Raw genomic sequence first — 26,395 nt, 5'->3', positions numbered from 1 at the left:
ACATTGTGAATGCTTTGCAGAGGTTTTGGAAAATTGAGAGGGGCGGACACCCTGTACGCTTCAGCTTACCCCAAAAGATTACTTCTGTCACAAAAGATTAATCTTTGAAGTTTACTGGCTAGAAACACAATGCGTAGCAGCGAGGAGCGAGCCCTCGGCTGCGGGTCGGAGCGCGGGGAGCGAAGCGGCAGAAGGGCTGGGAAGGGAGGAAAGGACACACCCCTGCCGGAGCCGGCCTTCCAGGGAGCAGCACCCACTCACTCCCAGCTGCAGCCGCCAAACACAAGCGTGCACAGTCCGTGGGGAGAGTGGGAGCTGGCGCGGTGTGCTTCAAGCCGATGCAAAATGAATGAGCTGCTGTTCTCAGGGGTATTTGGCCCCCGTCGCTGAAGTGCGAGGACGCGGCTGTCGGATGCCCAGATACAACTAACGGAGATGGGGATTGACTTGGTGTCTGGTATGACGTGCTTGGCGTTTAATTCCTGTTAGCTGCAACAAAAAGGTAAGAAACTTAAAAAGTGACAAGGAATAAACCTCAGCCCTTCCACCCCCCCCACCCCCCAGACAACAGTTTTGCATTAGTGTAGCCTTTGTCTTGAGCTGTATTTTCAAAGCTGTGGTCTATTAGTCTAAAGCTACTGTGTGGATGCCTGCAAGGCAAATTACAGCTCCTAGTGTGACAAAGGCAAGTCAGATTTCTTTTCTTCAAGAGCTGACACTTAACAAGCTTGAGGAGAGTGCTGTAGCAGAAATGCTGGACTGTGTGCTGAGAGGTAAGTATTTGATGCTGTTCTCCCCTCTCCTTTATCCCTTCAGATGTTGCTCATTTGAGCAGTAAGCTAACTATGGATCCTGATGATTAATAGGTTTGGGGGACTGTGTTCAGCTCAGAATTACATGTTCCTAAACTGGCTGTGGTTACTGACTGCATACTGAGCAGCCTGATTCTGTAGAGGCTGATCATAATTTGTTTTCCCGTTAATGCCATGTTAATGTATGAAAAGATGCTGTAGTTAAGAACAGCGGAGACCTCATTTGCTAAAGCGAAGAGAGCTCTGTGTTTTCGCTCCCAACATACACCACCTGTATAATTATTTATGGCTAATTCCCAGCTAACTTCTAGCTAGACAGTCTGGGCTCTCTCTTTTTAGCCCATAATTGACAATGAAGATTGAACAATCTGTGTAAATCTTCAAAAGAAATTAACATCTTTAATGGCAGAAGTATTGCACTATATGTGGGTATGCATGCATGTTAAATATATTTGGTTGAAGTGCAATGGTTAGCAGCTCTTTTGACAGAAGAGGAAACTTCATGATTAAATGAAATCTATTGCCTTGAGGTCTCTGTGCTTGCTTAATCCTATCCGAGTTTATAAAGAAATTGCAGCAGGAGAATTTAATTGATTTGTTAATTGATATATAGCTTTGAATCCTTATGCTGGGTGCATGGGGAAGGAAGAGAGACAAACACATTTATCTTTTTCTTTAAACTCAGCAGCTTCACTCTTCAATTAGGTTTCTTGCATATTATGGAACCTCATTGCTCTCCCTGTTCTGTGCAGTAATTTTTGCTTTCTTAAAGGATAGCTGAGTCTATGAGGGGAGTACATGATCTGTGTCATCTTTTAAAACTATGGCTTTAATTACGTTCTTGTAGCTGTTGCTTTGTGGTTAATGTAATTATAACAACTTGTGAGTGAGGAAAAGAACATTATTTAGCCCTGGAGCATTTCTCAGTAAAAAGTGGCCTATTTATTTTTATAAGAATTTAAAAGAGCAAAAGGGAAAGATAGTGAGATTTTCTTATGTAATACCAGTTATAGTTTTATTTATTTTCATAAGAATTTAAAAGAGCAAAAGGGAAAGATATATGTAATGCCAGTTATAGTTTTTTAAGGTTTTTTTGTGGGGTTTTTTGTTTGTTTGTTTCGTTTTAGTTTTTCTTTTTTTAAGTACCGGTTAGTTTTCCCTTTTGCAACAAATGGGTGTATGTGCATAAACCCTTTCTATGAAGAAATTTTAAACGTAGATCAGTTGTAATACAGATGGAGAACAAACCATTTGAATTAGTATTTTAGATAATCAAGGTGTGTATTGAAAGTCTGTGGTATTTCTTGTATTGTTGCAGTCTGCTGGGAATTCAGCAAGGCTTTCTGATTCATCGTTCACAGTTTCCTGTATTTCATGACATGAAGTAAGACTGTTACAGTGGACAAAAGTTCTGATAGAGTTGATGTTAGAGTGCTAGTATTGATTCAACTGCACTGTAAAGCTTAAATTTGCTGCAATAGCCTTATTCTCTTGATCAAGAGACATACAGGTCAACTCTGAGATTTAACAGTTCTAAATCAGGGATATCAAGTCAGTAAAAAGTGTTCTGTTTCTCTTCCACCTATTAGCAAATAACTGGCATGTCCCAGAACTTTTATTGGTGTCTGCCAAATGAAACAACATAACCGTTTTCTTTTTTTTTCTTTTTTTTTATTTTTGGGTAGTATTTTGATGTTGGTGTGATATTAAAACCTTCTTTATACATTTTAAGAATTTTCCTAAATTGGAAATACTTTTATGGCTTAATTTAGTAATTGTTTAATAACTTGAACCAGAAATTGTTATATGACAGATCACAATCAACCAGGTTGATGGAAAGACCTCTGAGATCACAGAGTCCAAGCTGTGACCCAACACCATCTTGTCAAGCAGACCACAGCACTGAGTGCCACATCCAGGCTTGCCTTAAACACCTCCAGGGACGGTGACACTACCCCCTCTCTGGGCTGCCCATTCCAATGCCCAATCACCCTTTCTGGGAAGAACTTCTTCCTAAATGTCCGACCTAAACCTCCCCTGGAGCAGCTTTAGACAGTGTCCTCTTGTCCTACTGCTGGCTGCCTGGGAATATCCAACCAATCCATCTTAAATGGTGCTCTAGTGATGTGGGGGAAAGGTGGCCTGCTGTTCAACATTCTTTTCTTGCTTGCAGAAATGTGTTTGTTTTCCCTAACAAGCCAACATGTCCTCATGAGAGGGAAATGATCTGCAGTGTATTATGGAAGATGTCTCTGGTTTACATCAGGAGAGGAGGCACCTGGGGTGGCTGTGTGCTTCAGGGGGCTCTAAGTGCACCCACTCTTTAATCTCAGGTTTTCAGTCACTGAGTGCGTGCACAGCAGGGAAACCCTGAAGGAATGGCAAAATGACCTGATGTTGCTTGTTTATGGAGGGCACTTAAGAATAACAGGGAACAAAGCTTGGCTGTCAGATACCAATGTGCTGTGAGATACCAAACTATGAAACTTTCATAGTTTCATAGCTAGATGTCACATTGATACCTGACAAAATAACAAAAGCTCCAGTAAGTGGGGCTTACTGATTCAGAAAGTCTCTGCTGAAAAACAAACTCTTCTGGTTTTAAGAGTAACATTTAGTCTTTACAAAATGTGGATTTGTCAGGGTGCCTAATTCTTTTTTTCTTTTAAAAATAGAATCTGATTAGGTTACAGTAGGTTTCATAATATATAATTAGCAACAGAATGCTAGATCAAACCATCAATTTTTAAGCAGAGCTCTTCTTTGCTATGAGTGGAGAATTGCTTAAAAATTGATGGCACAATCTGGCCCACAATGAACAGGGGATTCATGCAGAAAGCATTAGTTGTAATTCTACTCAGTCTCCATCCTGGTGATGGCAGGGACCCAGAAACTCAAGTCGAGTCTGCTGGAATAGTCTACAATTTCAATACTTGTTGGGAGACAAAAGGCTTAAGGACTACTTAAAAATAAAAAAAAAAAAAAAAAAAAAAAAACCAAAACAAAACACACCAAGCAACAAACGAACAAAAACCAAAACAAAAAGCAAAAACCCACACACAAACAAACTAAATAAACAAACAAAAAAACTGTTAAAAAGCTACCAAACCCTTAGAAAAATTATAAACCACAGCTATTTTCCTTTCATTAAAAGAAACTATTTCTCTAATGGCATACAAAAGTAAAGCCATAATCATTCTCTAAGCAACAGGAGGCTTTCAATGCATAGAAGTGAAGGTTGTTTCCTTTATTTTTTCATGTTGTGTTGTTGAGGTGTAACTACGTTTTACATAGGGATTTTGTTGCATTAAGTGCTACTAGACTTGGTAATTACAAATAAGAGAACCAGAACAGGGCCTCTTCTGTGCCTCAGAGGATGTGCTCAGGCAAATACTTGTAACTGTAAATAAAGATGAAAGGCCCATGCAATGGACTGTAATTTTTAATCAAGTTAAATATGTTTTACTTCATTAAAACTCTGTGGTAATTGACAGCAAAGACATTTCAACTGGTTGTTATCTCTTAGGAAGAGAGATGATCAGGGCTGCTGCTGGTGTGTGTAGGACCATGGAAGTTGCAGGGCAGACCTATAACATAAAGAACTAGAACATAAAGAACATAAGTTCTTTATGTTATAGTTAACACATGGCAGCCTTTTTTTTTTTTTTTCCTGATCTGCTTAAAAAAGACAACTGAGGAAGTTGCAGTATGCCAGACTCCAGGGGAAGCTACAGGCATGAAGAGGTGTGAAATGTTAACTGTATCTTCACAAAGTTAGCTGAATGCATCAGTCACAAAATGCTTGGGCTGTAGACCTCTGCCAGGTACAGGGAATTAAACTCCTAACACTTGCCCAGGCTTATGTGCAGTGCAGTGCCACACTAGAACATCATCCAAGCATAGAACATCACCTTGATCCTTAAATACCTTTTTGGAAGTGACAAAACCAAAACCTGTCATGTGTCTTGGTGTGATTTTTTTCTCCATCTCATTGTAGTCTTACAGTGGCCCTTGTTGAAGCAGAAGACACAAGAGTAGCAACTGTGGAGTATTTGGAGCCCAGGACAGCTCCTGCTGTCCCTGCCACAGGCTTGGATGTGTGGGGCACCTGAGCTGCTGAGGCTCTTGGGCATGTTGTTTGATCCCTGCCAGCTTCGTTCTTCCTTCTTCAGACAGTCCCATAGGCTGGTCATCTGCATAAACACAGCATCACCTGTCCATCAGTACAGACATCTCAGATCTGTGCTTGGAGGTGTTTTTGTTACAGACTCAGGGGAAAAAAGTTGCCCTAGAATGGACTGCAACAGATCAGCTAGAGCAGCCTCCTGCCCACACCTGGGCAGGGTTCAGCATTACCTCAGAGCCACTTCAGGTTGATATTTATAAGAACAGAGTACACAGCCTCTTAAAGTATATATCTCTGGGTTTACCCACTCTCTTGGCAAAGAAACTTGGGTTTGCTCTATTTTTAAACCCTCCCATGAGACATGAATTAGATCCTCTCCCATTTCCTTGTCCCCAGGCTAAACAAGCCCACCTCATCTCCAGGCTAAACAAGCATGGCTGGGCTCACTCCAGTTTGTCACTCTCCATGGATTGGTGAGCCTAAACTTGCATGCAGAAGTGCAGATAGAGCCTCATGAGCACCATGTCAAAGGCTGTTCATTCACCTCTCAGTGAAATCTCCATCACCCTTCCACTTGTGGGGTGGGCATTGCACATCAGTGTCAGCCCCCAGGACGCAGTTTGCATCAGTCACTGATGTACAAACCTGGCACTGAAAGAAGGAATGGTCTCGTACTCAAGCAGTGACCCATCAGTCACAGCACTCTACAAATCTGCTGCCTCCACTGCATCCCTGGGCTTGGGGACTCTGGAGGAAAGCAGGGATCTGGGAGGCAGGTGCTCTGTCCCCAGAGGCACTAATCAGAAAACAACCTGGAATAAATGAGCCGACAGAAGTGATGGGGAGGAAGAGACTGTTACCACCTTCCCTGGAAGGCACTGTCCTCTCGGAGTTTGCTCCTTTCTCACACTTCTGCAGGCTGGAAGGTCATGGGCTGTTTTTCTTGGTCTTGGCCTTTTCCCCTCAGAAATGAATCTCAAATCCTGTGTAGCAGCCCTGACACGGTTTTCTGGGGATTGTCTTCCCAGGTTATTGGCAGGCTCTGGCTTGACCTGTTTTAACTCAGTCAGCTTGGAAAGGGATATGTAGGGCACCACACCGAAGCATTTGTACAGCTGCTCTTGCAGCATTTCTGGCACTTGGAGCAATCAACAAAATCTGCCACTTGAACTGCAACTTTCCGTATCTACTTTTCAGCCTTGGGGTGTTTTTTTAAAAATCTGTTTATTTAAGTTTAAAGGTAAATTATTCAACCATATTTGAGCTACTAGAATGTAAAGAGAATACAGGCAAATAGTCTTTTGTATGAAAATAATTAACGAATTACAAGACACTCTATGAGAAGTTGTTGGGTTAATTGCAAAGCTGTAATTAACTGGTTAGAAGCAGGAGGTAGCCTCCCCTGATTCATATGCATGCCACGGCAGCCAGAGCCCCACTCATTTCTCCACGCCTGAGGAAGTCCAGCAGCTCAACTGCTTGTTTTTCTCTCACCTTCCTGAATTTCCTTCAGTGCTCTTTTCTCTGGGCTGGCAGCTGCAGTGGTGATTGTTCTGTCCAGTTGTATCTTGCATAACAATTGGGGAATTAACAGATCTCCCTTTCAGAGTTTTCTCCAGCAGGTCATGTTTTTTGTCTCTAAGGCATTTCTTTTCCTGTCCTCCCCACAGTGTTTGGTGTCTAAGTTACAGGACACTTTCTCCAGTATAATGCTTTTTCTGAGAGATGGAAACCTCTGTCTGCTTCATATAAAGTCAGTGATTAATGGACAAAGAATCGTATATGTGCTACTTCTCATACTACTTAGAAACACTGTTTTCTCAGAAAGTGAAAGTGATACTACTTTTTCAATTCTGATTCTCATATTGGCACTGACATATAGTATCAACGGTGTTTAGATTTGAAAGACTTCCAATATTTACAATGTTGAGATTTTAACCCTTTATTTTATAAAATGTTAGCAATAGTTGAAGAGCATGCTGATTCTGCAAAGCCCAGTAGAAAGACCATGTAGCTGAAGCAAAGGAGTGAGTGGGGTTTTGGCTGGGGAGATCCACACAGGTCACCACTGGATATTGAAAAGGGGAAACTCCCGGGGCAGTGTACGACAGGAGTGGAGCAGAGCACCATGTGTTTCTTCTTTACAATGAAGCTAAGTTTCATGCTTCTGTTGTAAAATTTCTGGGAAAGTCCATTTCATTTGTAAATACAGATAATTTTTCCAACTTGGCTGCTTTCATGGAATCATAGAACAGCCCAGATTGGAAGGAATATGAAAAGACCATCTGATCCAGCCATTTATGGGAAGGTGAGCCTAAATGAAATAGTCCAGCACCCTGTCAAGTGAAGCCTCCTGTGATGGAGCTCTGACATGTCCATGGAGAGGCTGTTGCAGTGAATTCCTGTTCGTCACAAGGAGCCACATCGAGATTATTACGAGGGACAGTGGGTACAAATTGCAGCAGGAGAGGTTTCATCTCAACATGAGAAAAATTAAATCACTAGTTGCATGCATACACATCCATTTTGGACAGATGCATTAGGGAACCATATGCATGTTTAGCTAAAACTTGCTTTAGAAAACTTATGTTTATTCCAGATCTGTTCACTAAGCCATTTCTAAGCAACAGATCAATTGCTGTAAGCTTGCTGACATGAGATGTCTGATAGGAATTGGTTCCCTTCCCTTCAGTGTGCTCTGTCTTTAATCCTAGCCTTATTACTTGTTACTTGATGATTTTTCTGCTCCACTTCTTTTTTTTTTTTCTTTTTCTTTCCCCCAAGAGTCAGTTACAAGCTGGAATGATGTAGGGTCCCACATTTTTGCACACGGTGCCTGAACCATGCTCAGATGCCCACTAGAGATAAGCCCTTCTTAAAAAAGGGAAGTTGTGAGGTGCATGCAGGAGGCAGGAGTGGGAGAGCAGGACTAAGTAGCTCTCTTCTGAGAATGGCCATTATCCCTGTAGAGAGACTCTGCCTTACACAGAGTGATGTCCAGCGTTGAATGAGAGGTGCAAACAATCAGGCAGCAGCCCGTGTCCTTCCCCAGCCAGCCCTTTGTGGTAACATCCCGGGGAGCTGTGCTTTCCTCGCAGGACCAGCTCACGTGTCCTGGCAGCTCACGCTGCTGTGGTTCCGTGGTACTGCCAGGACCTGGAAGGCAGCAGGCTGTGGTGGGTGCCAGCCCCTGCAGGGAGCCTCCTCCAGGGCAGGGGGCAGGCAGGGCAGGTCTGGGGACAGGGAGGGGGCAGAAGGGCAGCCACCAGCCAGGGAAGCTTGTGCCTCTCCTGTCTGCCTTCTCCTTTGGGAAAGGGATGTTGGTTAATCATACCAAAGTTAGTGGTTGCTGAAGTGTTTTAGAAACGAAGGTGTGTGGTGATTTTATACACTCTGGCTTCAGTTCAGTGCTCATGGAAGGTTGTTCCCCAAGGTGTCTCTTCTTCAGGGTGCAGCTTTCAGAGGACCCCAAGTGACCTTGGGGCATGAGCTTTTGGAAGAGGCATTCAAAAAACTGATAACAATCTTTCTTCTCTTTGAGTTTAAACAATGTCAGGTTTGCACAACCTGAAGAATTATTCTTGTTTCTTTTGTCAGTGTCTGCTGTAGAAAGTGTTATTTTGGAAGAAGGAAGGTTCATACACTTTCTGTGTCTATTTATACTTTCTGCATACTACTTCCTAGACTTCTGTATGGTATTTTAAGCTTTATTACCTCCCACTGTTGATATGTCTGCACTGCCTCAGTTAATTCAGCTGATGCCTGTTGGCTTCACTGCATGTTTCCAAAAATACAAACTTCAGAGCAACAAGATTAAATGAAAAAAAAAAAAGGTGTTGAGAGGAAATAGTGGCCGTATGCTTAGATATGCTGTGCTACAAACAAACAGTGTATGTTAAATGTACAGCACTTTTCAGCTACCCTGTCTTATCATATGCTGGAGCTCTGTCTGCTTGAGTGCTTTCTAACTTGCTCTTTCTGTTTCTTCATGCTTCCCTGGATTCAGAGAGAGGTAAATTATTTTCATTTTTCCATTTTTGTGTTTATCCTTCTGGCATACACTGAAAAATGTTGTATTGGTTTGCTTGTATCAGTGAACAGAAGCTTAGCTTAAGTGAGTAAATTCATATCTGTCACCTTTTCAATCTGCTGTTAACAGAATTGTCCAGTTGATACTGGCTGTTGGTTGTTTTGGGTTTTTTTTTTCCTCAGGCCCCAAACCCTCTAATAACAGAACAGTTTAAAATCATGTGGTGCAGTGGGTTTTAGTATTTGCTTCTGGTCTTGGGATTAAATTCAGATGATGATGTTTTCTGGAATGTGAAATGCAAGACAGTGTTAAAATCTCAGCTTTTGTTTAAAAAATTGAAAAAATATGATCCTGAGAGCAGGGGATTTCAGAGCTAAGTTTAGCAAGATTTGAAAAAGTAAGCATTTATTTTATATTTTTGGTTTTCGGTCTGTCTGAGTTGCTTGCCTGTATTTTAAGTTTGAAGAAAAGTTGTCCCCAGTCTGTTTGATTTGTTTGGATGTACAAAGGGATTGTTTGGAATTCTCTACAATGCTTCCTGTTTCATGGCAGCACAGACACTAAGGCATTGTAGTCAGGTGCTTTGCAGCACGAGGGCTGCAGCCACTCCAAAGGCTCTTAGCAATAGAACTGCATCCCTCAGAAGAGATTTGGGGTTTGTTTGCTCTTCTAAATTGCAAAAACTTGAAAGTGGGACTGGCTGGAAAGAATGTAGTTTAGAGATGCAGACTATTCCTTCTGTTTGCTTTGTGAAATATAATGAGAATGGTTTCCAGGCCTTTTTTAAAATCAATTCTTCAGACAGTGTTGGCCTAGGAAAATATTTAAATATTTGAACTTTCGTGATTATGGTTTTGCAGTCTAATGTAGGTTTCATGCATGTGGAGAGCAAGGATCCCTCCAGCCTAGCACTGGCAAAAGTGTGCTTCAAGCAGATTCATGTGTAGTGTCTGTGCACAACTGCTGTGTTCTCTGAATAATAAAGAACAAAGGAGAACTAGGAAGCCTTGCTTATAAAACAAATCACACTGGAGAAATTAACTATTCTGCTGTAGTCTTCTGTCTTCAGTTAAATCTGTTATAGAGCTTTGAGCATCTCTGCATGATGTATTTCTATATTAAATCTTTAAATATTCCTTTTAAACAAAAGCCCATGTCTTCCAATTAGATCTGGAAGACAGAAGCATTGTCAAAAATATCTAAATACTAATTTGTCAAAGTCAAATTTACAGGACCTGCTGCAAATAGGATGTTCAGAGGTTCACAGGCATAATAACACATTCATTTACTTAAAGGAAATTCAGGATTCATCACAATGGCCATCCTGAGGAGTTAAACCACCACTTTACAATGCTTCCAGGGAAAAGCAGCAACTGTAATGGCCTTGACAAACAATCTCATTTCTGTGCCTTTTCTTTGAAAACTGCTGCACGAGGGTAGGAAGGCAGCCCCCTGCCCATGCATATTTCAGAAATATTGTGAAGTAGTTAAGGAAAAAAACAATGTAACACCCTGAACAATCTGTGTTGGCCAAGTCAGTGGCCAGTGATTTTTCATACGATCTGTCCCAGAAGTTCTGTCTTTTGTTAAATCCATCTATAAAACAAGCAGAGGTCTGAGCTGCTGATTGACTTTTGAGTGTGCCATGCCTGTCTGGCAGCTGTTGGGCAGCAGTGAGCCCCAGCTGGATGTGACTTACTGCTGTCTGCCATCCCTGGGCTGCCAGGGCACCCTCTTAGTGCTGGGTGTGGCACATGGGACACTGTCCTCCTTGCCATGGTGGTGGTGCTTTGGCCGTGTGGTTGTGAGTGAGGCTGGGAAGGAGGAGCAACATGGGACATACATTTGAGCTGTACAATCTGTGCTGTTGTCACTGTGCTAACAGAGCTCATGGACCTGGAGAATTGCACTTTGATGTGACTCCAGTTGATGCAAACCTGTGGCCCAGGAGTAGAATAAAACCCTTGGTAGTAGAGAGGGAAATGATTTGTAACATCTCAGAGCCACCTTTCGTGCTAGTGAGGCAGTGGTGGCAAGGCTGACAGGGCTGCTGTCCCCTGGGCACAGGAGGAGGTGGCAGGCAGCACTGAGACCCTGAGAGCCCAGCTGGGGGAGCAGCTTTTGCAGCTGCCTGAGCATCAGGCTGCAGGAAGGAAATTGGAGTGAAAGTCATGCAAGTGCTCCCAGGCTTGGGAGTGCTGGGCTCTGAAGGGCTGAGCTGTGTATCAGATGTATCTGCTCTGAGAGGGTTTTAACAAATTTTGGAAGCACACAGAACTGTGGCAATGATAAGACATCAAAGAAAAACTGGCAGCTGTAAGTTTTAGGGCTGCCAGATTAAAGCCTCTGAGTATCACACAAAGTAGCCGTGGCTCCTCCTTCAGAGTTAGCAAGTGACATTATCAAGGAATGAAGCAAACAGCCTTTCAGCAGGGGATAATTTGCCCTACAAACTTTATGCTTGAATTAGAAAAACAAGCTACACTCTGTGAATGCCAGACCATTTAAGGAGAATTTATTAAAATGCAGAACCGATGTTTTTGCTGCAAGGAAATAAATTTTCAAATTGTAAAAACTGAAATAAGAAAAGTCTCCCAAAAGTCTCCCTCCCTCTTCTTGGGGAGGGCATTTTAACTACTTGGATCCAAAATTCATCACCAGGGTAATGTCATGGTGGCCAAGTGTGCTATAGCTGGAGAGTGGCTAAAGAGGTGGAGGAGCTCTGTGAGGTGAAGCGCTTGGAGTGAAGAAAAATGGAAGGTTTTAATGTGTGTTTAGGGTTTCCAGCAACTGTCAGAAACACAGGGAAAATTCTTTTTGCCCCACATCACTTCCAGCTCTCATCACTGAGGAGAGAAGAGTACATGTGGCTACTGTATAAGAGAAATGGGAAGGAGAAAACTCTTGGGAATAATTATTTTTCTTCCTCCTCCTCCTCCAGGATTTGATTCCAAAGTGTTGGGTGTATATTCACCTGGAGAAGGGGCTATCAGTTTCATTTGGAGCAGGTGGAAGGGAAGCAGTGGTTTCACTCGGTATCTGGTAGTTGAATGGTCCTCAGTAAATCTTTTACAAACAGATTTTGCAGTGTTTGTGAATGCTGCTTGTTTCATCTAGTTATCATTTTCTTACCTTTGGATTTTTCTCCCTAACTTTTCAAGTTCCTTGGTGTGACCATAATAAAAAGACAAGTGAACTGAACAGTCACAAACATTATTTTAGCCATAAGCCATTCTCCTTTCTCCTATTTGAGCAAGAAGTCTGGATAAAAAGCCTGAAATGCTAATGCAGAGGATCTGTAATTTCTAACATACACATTACTGCAGGGTTTCTTGCATCTCATCTTCTCTGCCATTCATGATACTGGAATATTTGTGTGTCATGGAAAAACCCCACCGGAGGATGGTCTTGATGGCATTGTATCTACCTGCTTTCATCACGTGCCTCCTGTCCCTCCTCCTGTCCCTTCTCTTGCTTTTCTCCTCCTCTGCTCCCATGGACATTCAAGTCTCGACAGTGAATGGCAACCCCCTGCCAGGTGCCTCTGACCCTGCTCTGCTGTAGAGGTGGCTGCTCTCCCTTTTGTGTTTCCTGCTTTCATAAGTCTCTGGTGAGCTGTTTGCAGGAAAGCAGAGTGAAGCCTGGAAGTTACAGACTCAGGAGATGATTTCCCCATAGCCTGGGGTATCTGTTCCCTGACCCTGCAGTTAGAGAAGTCTGCACGCCAGTACAGAGAAATCATCTCCTGTAGGCTATTCTGGATGAATTTCAATCAAGAATAACAATGAATTTCGATTTTAAAACAAACCCAGAGAATATAATTTTGTGGTTCAAGGATTCTTGTTACAATTTGTAATACATAAATCTGGAAAGAAATGTACATTTTCCTGCATGTGTATCATTTTAATGTAGGTGTTTTAAATAGCAGCAATTTAATTTTATTGAGAAGAGTAAAAAATTTTATTTCATAAATTTCATACTTTAAGGCTAGAATGTTAGGGGTTTTTAACCAAAAAATATTCATGCAATTCTACATTCTTCTACAGTCTTTTGAAGAAATACGTTTAATGTGAGAAGGTAATGGAGGATGTGCTGCTCTTTTAGGCTGTACTTAACTGGGATGCCTCCTAGGACTTTAGCCTAATAGTGGCAAATGGTTATAGCTGCTACTCAAACAGGACAGCATTAGCATAAATTGCTTTTAATGTGATTATATTCATCCAAGGTTGAGCAGCTAAGTGATGCTTAGCCAGGTGTTAAATAGGTATGATTATCTAAGGTTTAGTCAATGACTGTAGGCATTTGCCAATTAAATAGAGTAAAAGAGCAAATAAAAATTAAATTCCCTTCTACTTAGCACCTTACATTGTCAACTCTCAAAATTGCTTTTTAAAATGTCTTTCTCTAGTTCTGTATTCTTTCAAAATAAATTACAAAATAAATTTATTAGTTATAAATTTTAACTGTTCAGTAGAACCAGTCTTACCCACTCTTGCACAAAGTAATTCTTATCTATTTTTTTGTTTTTCTAGCTTTTGTCCTGATTACTGATTTATATCCAGTTCCTATAATTGGAAAGTTATCAGTGGATGATGTAGTGTGCAAATGATTTTTAAAAATTTAAAATTACCTTCTGTGCAGTACTTCTCTATCATCCTGTATCAATTGAAATGTTGCATTTGTGTTATAAAATTTCAGTACTATACAGCTTTGTTTGCAACATCATTCTCCCACTAAACACCTTGCTGCTCTCCCCACTGACATAGAATGAAATTTTTCTAGGAACTGTCATTCAGATCCCACTGATTTCATGTGCACACACCCTATGGAGACAGAGACTCATCCACCTGGATGAGATGTGATGTTAACCCTGTGCTAGCTCTGTATCCAGCTGTGGGCTTTGTAATGGCTTTTTAATTTATTTTTTCGCTTGTTTTCCTAGCAGAATGTAAAGATAGGTGAATGGTAAGAGAGGAGGCGTGTGCCCTTTTCCGTAAATTTCTATTGCAAACACGTTGCTCAACACTTCTTCATTATCCCAGGGGCCTGTTGCACATAAATCTCACTTAAATGTTAATCAGCTTCAAGTGAGCTGCAGTCAGATGAAGGTTTATAGATGAAGCAACCCAGAAGGGATCTGAAGTGGAGGAAGAATCAGAGACTGGTCTTCTGCCTTACTTGGGATTCAAGGCTTTGGACAGAAAAGAAGCTGTTCCATTGTGGTCCTGTGTAGGGAAACACAAAACATTTCCTAAGTTTTATTGTTGCTGTAGGAAGCAGATACTCTGAAATCCTCAGAAAGCCATGCCTTTCTTCTCCAAGACAAACCATGGAGCTCTGTTCTCTGGATGCCTAGAAATGCCTGAAGCAAGGCTGCCAGGCTCCTGCTGGCAGTGGAGGAGCCAGCTGCCACCAGCTGGTATCCCATCTCCAGGTCTTGCCTCCTGGGCTGCCATGTAGGACCACTCATGCAAGCTTCTAAGTGACTTCCATGAATTAATGGCATCAGTGGTGCTGCTGTCTGTGTGCTGCCAGAAGGGGGAAGGATGGTTTGTGTGCTAATTTTCATTGATGGTTTGAAAACAGATGGTGCTGGCAGGGTTGAGTGTGATATGGTACCACAGGTTTAGAAGAATTCACTTGTCATATTTTGTCTCAGTAGATGCAGGCCCTGGTCATCTAAAGCTTTATGTATATTCACAATCTATAAATGTGATTAGCTGGTTTACTTTGTTCAAGCTGTTCAGGTACTTACAGTGAAACACTGGTGTGTGAGGCTGCAACACCACCACCAGCGTTTTATTAGCTCTCAGTACTTGGAACTGATGTACTGGCTGCTGTGTGATTTCCTTCTGTAATTGTGTTACACAGCCTTGTTTATGATTGCGTACCATTACAAGCAGAAATATTTACAGAAGCTGCAGAAGCAAGTGCTGGAGGGGCAGGACACAAGCCTTGCATGCAGCACTGCAGTACTGAGGCGTGGGACAGGTGGTCCTGGCAGCTCCTTCCCAGCACCCACCACCAATCCCATAGGGTTTTTTATATGGCATCTTGTCTCCTGTTTTTTCCCCTTAGCTGCTAGTTTTTCATAGGCTACAGGTGCTCCATACCCTCTTCTCTTGGAGTCCAGCTAGGAGTCTTCAGCCTGCTTTTGATGCACTAAGCAAGAAGGAAACCATTCTAGAGCAAGGCTTGGCACATGTCCAGATGAGCCAAAAGCATCAGTCTTTTTCCAGGAGCAAGATTCCATCTGAAACTCAGCATCTTGCAGTGCAGAAAAAGGGAACAACATACCAAAAAGCTCTTGTGGCCAAGGGACTTGGGGAGGAAGCCTTGGAGCATCTTCTGTAAGAGACAGCACCTTCCTGGATTACTGCTTTGTGATTTTTCCTGCAGGTCACGATCAGCTGGGTGAAACTGTCCCAAAGGATGCCTGTGTCTCACACGCTGGCAGGGCAGTGCTGCAGGCAGTGAGAGCCAGTGCAGCCCATGGGCTGCATTCTCCATGCAGGAAAGGTTCAGGTGGCAGCACATTGCACGTGCTGCCCCACTGCCTCCCGTCCCTGCTGTGCCCTAATGTGACATTGCAGGCTGGGATGCAGTGAGAGGGAGAGGGGCCTCCAGCTTCACTGTGTTTCTGCTTGGCACTGCCATGTGGAATTGCTTTCAGATCTCATGCTCTGATCGTTTTGTGTGGCTTGGGGTTTCTTTAACTATTATTGACCAGGCTTCAGGTTGCAAAGCACTTAGATGGAGCAACCACCTGTACCTGTTACTGGGCAGCCCTTTTATGTTACAAGGGCTCATGAAGAGCAAAGTCTGCCATTCAGTTAGATACAGGCACAGTTCTTAACTGCAGGACAATGTCTGAATCTTGTACAGGGCAGGAAGGCCAGCAATCCATTTGCCACAGTCTCTGATTTTCCCTGGATAGCTTCAGTGTAAAATTCTTCAATTCATGGAGCATTTAAAATGAATTTTAAAATTGGCCATCCATGCTACATTAAACCCTGCTCAGAATATTTACAGACTTTTATGTACAGAAATACTTGAGTTTATACTAGGCCTGTGGCTTAGGAATATCCCTCCTATCTTTACACCACTGACAGCTTTGCTGGTAATTATTTATGTGTAAAGCAGAAAGACACTGAAAAGAGACTTCAGGCATAAGAGACTGGAACAAAGTCCCAGAGAAATCTGAAGGTAGCAAGAGGGTCACACAAAGTAGGAATGAGCTGTGGTTGCTTGGAGGACATGAAAAAGCAGAGGTGCAAGACCAGCAAACAGAGAGTCTGGTATAGCAAGGATGGCAGCTGGCAAAGCCAGGCTTCTTCCTGGCTCAGTGTGTATCACTTTGACTTTTTCAGAAGAGCTCCAACTCTTAAGCAGCCTGAGAACAAATAAACCTAGTTGTTTATCCTTCATAAATGCTAGAAAGCATTCCTTCATCCATGCTAGAGAGCTATACTGTGCTGTTGGTGACTAGTCAGTACAGTGCGAAAATCCCTTTTGTAGGGCAGCTTTATTTAACTTTTGAAAAAATAAGGTCAGAAATTTAGGGCAATTAGTGTGAGCAAAGCTCAGCAGGTTCACATCTCCCTTATGCAACCAGATCTCTAATTACTATCTGCATATTTTAAACACTTCATACAGTCTTTGAAATATGATTTTTCTCTGACTACAGTGTTGTATGCTGTTTCATGGGGTTTTTTAGCAGTTAAGAGCTGCATATGTTTTCTGTCTTAATATGTAATTCTCTACTTCATCTTCAGTAATGTATTTGAGTAAATTTTGCTGTTTATTTACAATTGGAATTGCAGAATTATTTGAGTAAGTTGCATGGTTAGGAAACCATAATGAGCTTTTGAATTATATAGATTAAGCACCAAACTTGAGATATATATTTCATGGGTAAGCAGTTTACTACATTTGTAGACCTGCTTTGTCGAAGGCATGTATTTCATACCTTGAGAGCTGAGACATACACCTGTTAAACTGAAGTAGGACTTGCAGCTTTGGAAATACAACTGATTCTAATGTCATCAAATTTGTTTTGCATGTTTCTAATGTGTCCATTTATCTTGTTTACACAGAGACTTTGCTTACGTGGCAAGAGACAAAGACACCAGAATTCTGAAATGTCATGTGTTTCGATGTGACACACCTGCAAAAGCCATTGCTACAAGTTTACACGAAATCTGCTCAAAGGCAAGTGGGTTTAAAATCAGCTGCACTTGTCTGTTCAGGGGTCCCTGAGCCTTTTACATGTAATCAGCAGTTGTATGCAGTTTTAGTTTAGTTTATATAATTGGCAATGAGAAACAGTGTAGAGAATTTGTAAGGGAAAGGGTGCAAATGGATGGGATTATGGGAGAGTGGGCATTTAGATTTAGATAGAGAAGGATGATATGTGCTTTTGATTTGACATGTGTGTATAGAGGCCAAAGGCTTTCCTGAGTAATAAAGAAGTTGCAGGTTCCAAATGGAAAAAGAACACCGAGATTCAATTAATAATAAACAAGGATGTTAAACTCTGTAAGTAAATCAGACCTTGTTTGAATGGTGTTATTCAATGGTATTATCCTGCAGGACATAGAGGAAAATAGTTGCTAACTGTTAAAATTATTAACTGTTAGAATTGTTATTTAAATTAATAACCCACTTAGTCATGTACCCTCTGACTTATTTCAGATTTCAGAAATAGGATTATAAAAGGAGTAGATTGTAGTTGTTGCTGTACTATATTTTTTTTCAACGCTGTCTCCTTCAGATTATGGCTGAACGGAAAAATGCTAAAGCTATGGCTTGCAGCTCATTGCAAGACAGGACAAATGTCACCCTTGATGTTCCTCTGCAAGGTACTGTGTGTTACAGCTGTATCCTCAGGATGGTCCTGTTTTAGATAGGTTTTGTTTCTGATGCAGATTTTGCAAAAATGGAGTATGCCAGGTGGAGAAGTCAGGAGTGTATTCCTGCTTTTTAATTAATGTATCTGACTGATTGTAATCTCTTCCTGTATTACTTTAAGTATTTTTTCTTGGTTGTGGTCGCAGTTACGGAGTCCTGCTCAGTTATGTCCACTTGTGCATTTCCTCTTTTATTTTGAAATTCAGGTGTTTCAAACACAGTCCTACTTATTTGTGGCTACTAAGGATATTGTCTTTTTCAAATCAAAATACCTCCTGACTTGAGACTGCACCAGTTGGCCAAATCTGCCTTAAAACCAGAATATACTCCAGTTACTCACTTGGATTCAGAAGTGTCATAGGAGTACTCCTCCTAGGTTTCAGCATCTATTTTAGCAACTTCTGAGGCAAGGGTGCCAAGTGGGTTGTCATCCATCTTTTGCACACTTTACTGCATGGTACAAGGAAGCTGCTTTTGAGTGCCATTATTTGTCATATCATAGTAGTTGCTGTTTTGAAACTATTCCAGAAGAACAAATATACTTTGCATTAGCTCTACAGCAAATTATATGCTTCTAGATCCACCAGTTTGTACTGAATATCTTACTCCTAATCCATAATCAGCTTGTGCAATGGTCTGTGTAATGTGTACTGTTCAGGCAGTAGTATTGATTACTTGGAGACTGTGTTTAACATACTAGCAAGGATGATATTAAAGCAAATTACAGATTTTGCATAGTTGTTGCAGTGAAACTTAGGTCTATACATCTCAGAGATCCATTAATCTTTATTTTCTGCATTTTAAAATGCCAGCAATATAATGTGATTTTATTCTTAGCATAGACCAAAAATTCCTTTAGAAATTATTGAGGCTTGTTCTTGTTAGAAGGAATAAAAATTTCTTTAAATCGATGCAATACCTTCAGAGTACAATTAATGGGTAAACAGTTTTATGTTATTGATGAAATAAAAGTGCTTTTTTCTGCTGTGAATGCTGATTAATAGAAATTGACTTTTGTTCCCATGCAGTAGATTTCCCAACACCAAAGACAGAACTGGTACAGAAGTTTCACGTCCAGTACCTGGGCATGCTACCTGTAGCTAAACCCGTGGGTATGTAACACTTAAGTGAATTCCAAAGTACTTTGCTTAAACTCTAATGGCTCATCAACTGCCAGTGCATGACTTTTGGAGGGTAGCAACTCTTCTGTTTCAGTCACATGAATCAGGCATGAAGATATCTAATATTCAGGGCATCACATGAACATGTGTTTGGCAAACAGGGTATTCTGGGAGCTGCCAAGAAGGCAGAGTGTCTTTCTACAGCTTTCTCTGAATATGAGCTCTGCTACTAATGAGAAGGGCCCTAAAGAACTGAAACAGTACAAAAGCTAAACGAGATGCTGTCCTGGTTTTTTTTGCAAGCCAGAGGCACCTGCTTTGGTCTTCCAGATGGAGAAATAAAACTTCATAATACCTGCTTCCATTATCAAGTTAATTTTAATAAGGAATCAAAAGCAATCTGTTTTCTATACTGCTATGTGAAGATAAAAAAATCTGTTATTTTTTATATATATTATTTTTCAGTATTGCATTTTATTCCCTTTTAGGAATGGATACTCTGAACAGTGCCATTGAAAGTCTAATGGCTTCCTCTAGCAAAGATGACTGGTTGCCAGTTACCATGAACGTTGCTGATGCTACTGTCACAGTCATCAATGAAAGAGTAAGGCAGACTGTGTTGTTTAAAACACAATTAAAATAATATGAGTGTTGAAATCCAGAAGCACAGAAATGCTAGTAGGATTAATTTAAACTAAAATTCATTTGCTTATTTTGCATTTTATTTCTTTCCGGAATCTGCAGAGACTCTTACTGCTCATATCAGCTTCAGTTTTATTTATCATTCCAAGCATGTTCTCAGAAATAAATTATTATAAATGTTCATTACATAATTCAATTCAGTGTTTGCCTTTCTAGGAATTTTGAGCCTAAAATGTTGTAGGTTAAGCCCAAAGTAGTAGCAATCCTAAATTCCAAACTGCATTTGCCTTACTCTTGGTATGGAAGCCAAGAGTAATATAAAAATATGTGTTACAGAAGAAAATGTAGAGCATTTTCCATGGAGTTTAATACAGTGAGACTTACTAATGCTCTATTTTATATATGTCTTTTGATGAGGTACTAAACCAGCATCTCTATAACATACCAGTGATAGGGCAGCATGTTTTGGAGTCATTATACTCATGTTGTTTTGTTTCTTCACAAAACAAGCAGCTTCCAAAATGTACTACATTTTAAAATTGTGTGGCAATGCTCAAAGCCTTGGTGACAGCCTAGAAGGGGAGATCCAGCCCAGGCCTGGGCATGCTTGGTTCATGCAGATAGATAAGCAGGAGTTACAATACTGTATCAGGATATCCTCCCATTTAATCAAAACTGAAAGTTCCAGAGTATCCAGTAGTAATGATCAATCCTTTGGCTCATGCCCAGAATGAAGAGGAAGTCATGGTGGAGTGCCGTGTGCGGTTCCTGTCCTTCATGGGAGTAGGCAAGGACATCCACACGTTTGCCTTCATTATGGACACAGGAAACCAGCATTTTGAGTGCCATGTTTTCTGGTGTGAACCAAATGCAGGCAATGTCTCAGAAGCTGTTCAGGCTGCTTGTATGGTAAGTGACCTTCTGCAAAGGCATCCAATAGCACTTTAGATTTTCACTGTCTCCATAAATTAGCATTTTTTCAAATTTGTAATTACATTAATTTTAAGACAAAAGAAAGATAAAAATAGGAATTAATATTATGATATATTTAATCAATTAAAATCCAAACGTTTTAATGTTTGAAACACCAGCTTAGTGAACAATGCCACTTCAATTATTTTCTCTCCTAACCTCTGCAACATCTATGTAAATTAGAAATCTTTTCTTTCACTACACTATCTAATGCCAAAAACGCATTTTGATTGGAGTCATGTGATGAAATCCAGAAAATAATCCTTTTTCAAGGATAACTGAACCCAGAAAACTTACTTCTCGGTTTTCAAATGGGTATTTATATGATTTATACCCATATTTGTTGTGTGCTGATGGACAGTTTCTGCCCAAACATTGGCAGACCAATTTCCCATTAACTTCAGCTGAGCTTTTTGTCACAGTCAAAGGAGATATTTGACAATATTTAAAGAGAAAATACTAGAAGTGTATTTAAAATGGCCTGTGAAGTTAGTGGATCCAGGAATGATTCCAGACTGGCTTTGCTGTGTTGCAGTTACGGTATCAGAAGTGTTTAGTAGCCAGACCTCCTTCACAGAAAGCCCGGCCGCCCCCGCCGCCCGCAGACTCGGTGACCAGAAGAGTTACAACCAACGTAAAAAGAGGAGTCCTGTCTCTCATTGACACTTTGAAACAGAAACGTCCGGTCCCTGAGATGCCATAGCTGCTTCAGAGAGAAGATTCTCCTGCCATTTGACTGAAGATAGCAGTAGCTACACTAAGGAAATGAATGGACGATGTCTGACCTTCCATTTCAGTTGCTGATGCTTTCTCTTCAGAGAATTTACCCCTATCGAAACAATGTTAGACAAGCATGTTCTCTCGTTCTTGCCACCATCATGTGATATGAAAAGAAGCATGAATAATTTTTTTGCTGTCAGTGAGTTACATCATGGGCAATGGAAGGTCTGTTTGATTGTAAATACATGAACATTACCTAAACTCACGCAAAAAAGAGAATATGGCCACGTCCCTCCCAGTGAACTCATGCTAAAGTCCTTGGAGTGAATGATGCCTGAGTTAAAAATTTCACCTTCTTGAGCTGGATTTGTCATAAACCAATCTTAAATCCTACAGCACTTTGCTCTGTTTTCAACACTGGAATAGGTATCAAGTATTAGCAACCGTTGAATTACTGTAGATTAAATACCAAGTTTTATTTTTTACAGAACTGCATCTGTTAGTTTTAAATTGTTTGTCAGCATTGGTCTAGCAACTACTTTAACATCTCCCTGACATGTTTTTGAATCATAGTGTCATTATGTCATCTTCTGGTTACACATCATGGTCTTACAGAAGAATTTTGTTTAAAACCAAACCAGTGATGAAAAATCCAGAAGTGTTTTCAGTAATTGAGTTGCAAGGTGATCCACTGAAGCTTTTAAGCTTTAAACACACAAATTCAACTGCTGGCTGTTAAATTTATTCTCCTAAATCTATCATTAATTCATCAAAAATAGTTTGTTTCATGGAGGGCTCAAACCAATCAGGAATAAGAAGAAGTAGTAGTTAGTGATTTTATTCTCTTAAAACTGTTATAGAGACTAAACTATTCCATACCTTTTCTACACAAGTGTTTGAGGAAATGTTCAGTTCAGTGTTTGGTTGCATAATTCCCCCTTCCCCTCGAAGTTTCTTGCTGAATACTTAGCATGCCAGAAGAAGAACAATTTCATTTCAATTTTATTTCTTATTTACAATACTTCCTGAAATTTATTTTACTTTTAATGCTCTTGTAACAAAATAAGAAGAGAGTTGTTTTTTAACAGGGTGGTGAGTACAATTGGATTTCACTGCTTTTGCTCCAAAGACTTCATCTAATTTATTTGCTTTACACACCTGCAGACCCTCAAAATCAGCCCAGCATTGCCCTCAAAACTGTACCTCAGGCTGATTTTGAAATGCAGTCATGCATCTTCAGTCTCTTCCTTTGTCATCTTCCATCTAAACCTGCAGATTGGTACAGATTTTGGAAATGGAACATTAAGTATGTTTAACTAGTGTTAAAAATGTTTTGCCTCCATTTATAGCTAGGTTCCAAACTGTAACTGTCTCCCAAATCTGCAAATCTTGTGATAAAGGAGCACTGGCAAAGTTCTTGTTACAATAACTCTTTTTTATTTTAATATGCAAGAGACTGTTATAAACAAACTATTTCTTTTTTATTTCCTTGTTTGAAGAAATTAATGACCACACCTGGCGAAGTAACTTAGGAACACAACAGGAAAATAATGATGATTCAAGAAATTTCTGCACTGAAAAATGCAGGAAAATCATTACCAACCTCAGTGTGATGTATGAGCAAGTGTCAGGTGAAGGCTGGCTATGCAACTATTGTAATTAAATTTAGCTTTCTACAATACCCTCTGAAGAGCTGATCCTCTACGGATCTCAGATCTCTTCATGACCACGATCCTGCACCTCAGGCACTGAAGCAACTGTTTCCCCTCCCAAGGCTCACGCTCTTGCCACGTCCTTTGCACCACCTCTATTGCCTGTACAGCTTATGCTGCTTATGCTGAGTACACAGGGAGAGCTGGAGGGGAGGGGGTGCAAACAAACCCACCCCTTCAGCAGTACCTGTGGGTGAACTGACCACGGAGCCAGATCACAAAGCATGGGGATGGCAGCTTGCATATAGCTCCTGTGGTTCCCAGTGCTGATCCCAGTCACCTCTGTTAGGAGCAGTGTAAAACTCACTTCCTAGCACAGAATCACAGAACTGTTTGGTTTGGAAGAGACCTCAAAGGGTGTCTAGTTCCAAACCCTATGGGGGTACACTTTTCACCAGACAAAGTTGTCCATTCAACCTGGTCTTGAATATTTCCAGGGATAACTGCTCTCAAACTGTGGTGGCTAACAGGTACCCTTAGGTAGGATTGTGAAGGTAAAGAGATAAAAGTTTCCTTGTTTGTCATTGTGCTAGTGATTCACATTTTATTTTATTTTATATTAAATACTTTGACAGTGTCTTTTTAAAGTTCCTGCTGACAACGTCGTGATTTGGGATTGGCAACTGTTGTACAGCAGTCAATTAATTTTAAACAGTATAATTAAATTTTGTCATTGCATCTGCACCATGCTGGTTGTCCCCAGGAGAGATCCAGACTCTCCTTAACTAAACCAACACTTAGAAAACAGCAGTGTAAAGGTTCTACATCTGTGTTGTCAAGGCTAGGAACATCTGGTTAGCTTTCATTAGCAATGGATGCAACTGCAGGCAGGGCTGAGGAGAAGACAGAAAGGTGTTTGAAAAGCTGTACATCACTCGCCAGTGTATATTTTAAGAGGTTTATGTCTGTTAACAAAATGCTGTTGATTTTGCAAATATTTAATTAGTGTCCTTGATGATTTGACTATATGCGGCCTTTTTGCTTCAGTAGAGCTCCTAATTTTCCAAAATATTTAATATACACCCAGGTGTTTGCAGAATCAGAGCCTAATATTGCAAAGCCTACTATCTTTTGTTTCACAGTATATTCAGACACTCTTTTTACCATGGCCAAAAAAAGTATGAGGTGTGTGTGTGTGTGTGTTTTTGAGCAACAGCAACTGTTCTAGTTGATGTTATAGCAACCCTTCAGTTATCTATGCATTTTTTATAATACCTAGTGATTCTGTAGGCCAGCAGCCATGTTCACTATGCCTTGTATGTCTGATGCCATATTCTAACTTAACCTGTTAAATACAGCTTAAAATATTTTTATTTTATTTATTCTATTTTTACTGAAATATCCTGCTTTATTATGTTGATGTATTGTCTTTACTGGATGTGCTCTTGTAACATTCTCCACTCTGTATACTATAGGTTGCCTAAAAAAGGCAGGCTTTGTAATTATTTATAGTCACATTTTTATTGAAGTCTGTAGAAGGATCATGTAAAGCAAAGCTAACTTGGTAATTTTTTTTCAATTCAAGTAGTAAGTTAGAGGTATCATGTGTCAGTCAGTCATGTCATTAACACACCCCCTTGCAGAAGCAAGGAGATTTATATTCACAGTCAATGACTAATAGATAAAAGCCTTTCTTTTGAAATCTGTAGTGCTGGCTGTAGGTTTTATTTAAGCCACTTACTGTTTCATTTACAGGGGGGCAAGGAGGTGTGGGAGATGTAAGGCTATGGAGGCCACCTACAGGGTAGTTAACTGGGAATAACAAAAATGGCATAGGAACAGCACGAATCCATTCACAGTAAAACGAGGTTTAGTGATACACTTCCCGTGCAGTCACCTGTACCTACAGAAATATTATGCCCTTCAGTGGCAGAGGAACAAAAATTGTGTGTGGAGTATCTAATAGCTCACACCAGTGCTGTCACTAAGGGTTCTACATTTCTTAATTTTATCAAGCATTTCATAGATCATTTACCATGGAATCTAAAAGTGTTGGTGCATCACCCATGGAAAAGAGAACATTCTCATTTCAAGAGCAGTGTGGGCTCAGCACTTCAGCATTACCCCTGTATGCATTACTCCTTTCTTGGGCTCATTCATTAACACATTGCCACAACGTGTGCTGTCCCGTCAGCCCATGCAGGTTTGATTTAACAACAGTCAGACAGAAGGAAACACAACACTGTTTATTAGCAGAGCCCAGTCTTACATAAAAGTATATGACTGACAACAAAAAGGACAATTTTCCCTGCTGTTGACCACTTCTCCATATTTAAATGTAATCTGTTCTGAGAATAAATTTAGCTGCATAAAGTGATTGTCTCAACTGTTACTGCTCCATGAAACTGCAAAATTATTTTCAAAATGGTGGCTGAGGGAAGGGAAAAACATACTGGTGGTTTAGAGGCAATAGCAGTACTATGAGGAGTTTTGTATCTGGAAAGCTGAAGCAACAGTTTCTAGTTGAAAATAACAAATAAACAACTGGATTACAGAAAAATAATTACATAAGATACAGTTTTACTGTAAAAAGACTGTTATAGGCATCTACCTACAAGCCATCTGAAGTCAGTCCCAGGTGTTGCCACCATGTGATGGTCCACGCTTACAAAGTAAGCTGCTGACCTGCAGTTGAAATATTCACTCTCTGATATTCTTGGTAAGACATCAAGATTCTGACTGGTTTAACCTCCACACTGTGTCAAAAATGCAAATTCCTGAAAGCAAGATGAGTCCAAGTGTGGGACATCATGGCACATTCTAGGTAAGTAGCCCAGAAATTCTGTTATTAGACACATGTATGTTGTTTTACAAATAATTTCAACTTTAATAATGAACGATACAGATCTTGATTTTTTTTTAATCATTATTTAACTGCAGAATCTCTTAAGTTTATTTTAAGAATTTAACAACCATATTGGGGAAAAAAAAAATCTCCATAGTGTCCATTCCTTCCATCCAACATGCAGAATCTCTCCTTCTCCTAGATGGTTTTGAATTTTTTTTTTTTCTGATTCTACACATGACATGTGTGTGGGTCTAAATCTATCCTTACAGGTTTGTTCAGAAATAAGAGTAAAGTTCATTGTGTTACTGGAACAGGCAAGGAGCATGGGTTGCTCACAGGGATATGCAGAAGGTGAGGGATGTCTTTGTACAGGACAGCTGGCTCAGATTAAAATGCTGTAAGAAATTTTCACTGATTCAGTGAAGCAAGGACATTCATCAGATGAACAAGAGCCTGCCGTCTACACTGCTGGGGAAATATCACTAACATCCTCTCTTAAAAAGGTACTGCTGATCCAGTCACTGACTGGTGTGGGTGAAGACAAAATAGAGATGTTATAACA

At 40.5% G+C, this 26,395-nt stretch overlaps 1 protein-coding gene across 12 annotated transcripts in view; it reads left to right on the top strand.

Moving 5' to 3' along the window:
* Window positions 1–25,358, top strand: part of APBB2 (amyloid beta precursor protein binding family B member 2) — a 166,510-nt gene extending 141,152 nt beyond the window's left edge. For 11 of the 12 annotated variants that reach the window (XM_041479423.1, XM_041479496.1, XM_041479736.1 and 8 more), the window contains 6 exons: window positions 17,065–17,179; window positions 17,742–17,829; window positions 18,907–18,990; window positions 19,488–19,603; window positions 20,371–20,550; window positions 21,149–25,358. In XM_041479423.1, coding sequence (XP_041335357.1) covers window positions 17,065–17,179; window positions 17,742–17,829; window positions 18,907–18,990; window positions 19,488–19,603; window positions 20,371–20,550; window positions 21,149–21,316 — 751 coding nt within the window. In that variant the 3' untranslated portion in view covers window positions 21,317–25,358. Of the gene's footprint in view, window positions 1–8,840; window positions 8,951–17,064; window positions 17,180–17,741; window positions 17,830–18,906; window positions 18,991–19,487; window positions 19,604–20,370; window positions 20,551–21,148 lie in introns of those variants that run through there. The other variant, XM_041480003.1, reaches the window with a different exon arrangement.
* The last annotated feature ends 1,037 nt before the right edge of the window (window positions 25,359–26,395 follow it).

The sequence above is a fragment of the Pyrgilauda ruficollis genome, unplaced genomic scaffold (genome assembly GCF_017590135.1).
Source record: "Pyrgilauda ruficollis isolate IOZ18807 unplaced genomic scaffold, ASM1759013v1 scaffold1, whole genome shotgun sequence".
Lineage (NCBI taxonomy): Eukaryota > Metazoa > Chordata > Aves > Passeriformes > Passeridae > Pyrgilauda > Pyrgilauda ruficollis.
The sequence above is the reverse complement of the archived record's forward strand: the minus strand, read 5'-3'. Positions and strand labels throughout refer to the sequence as shown.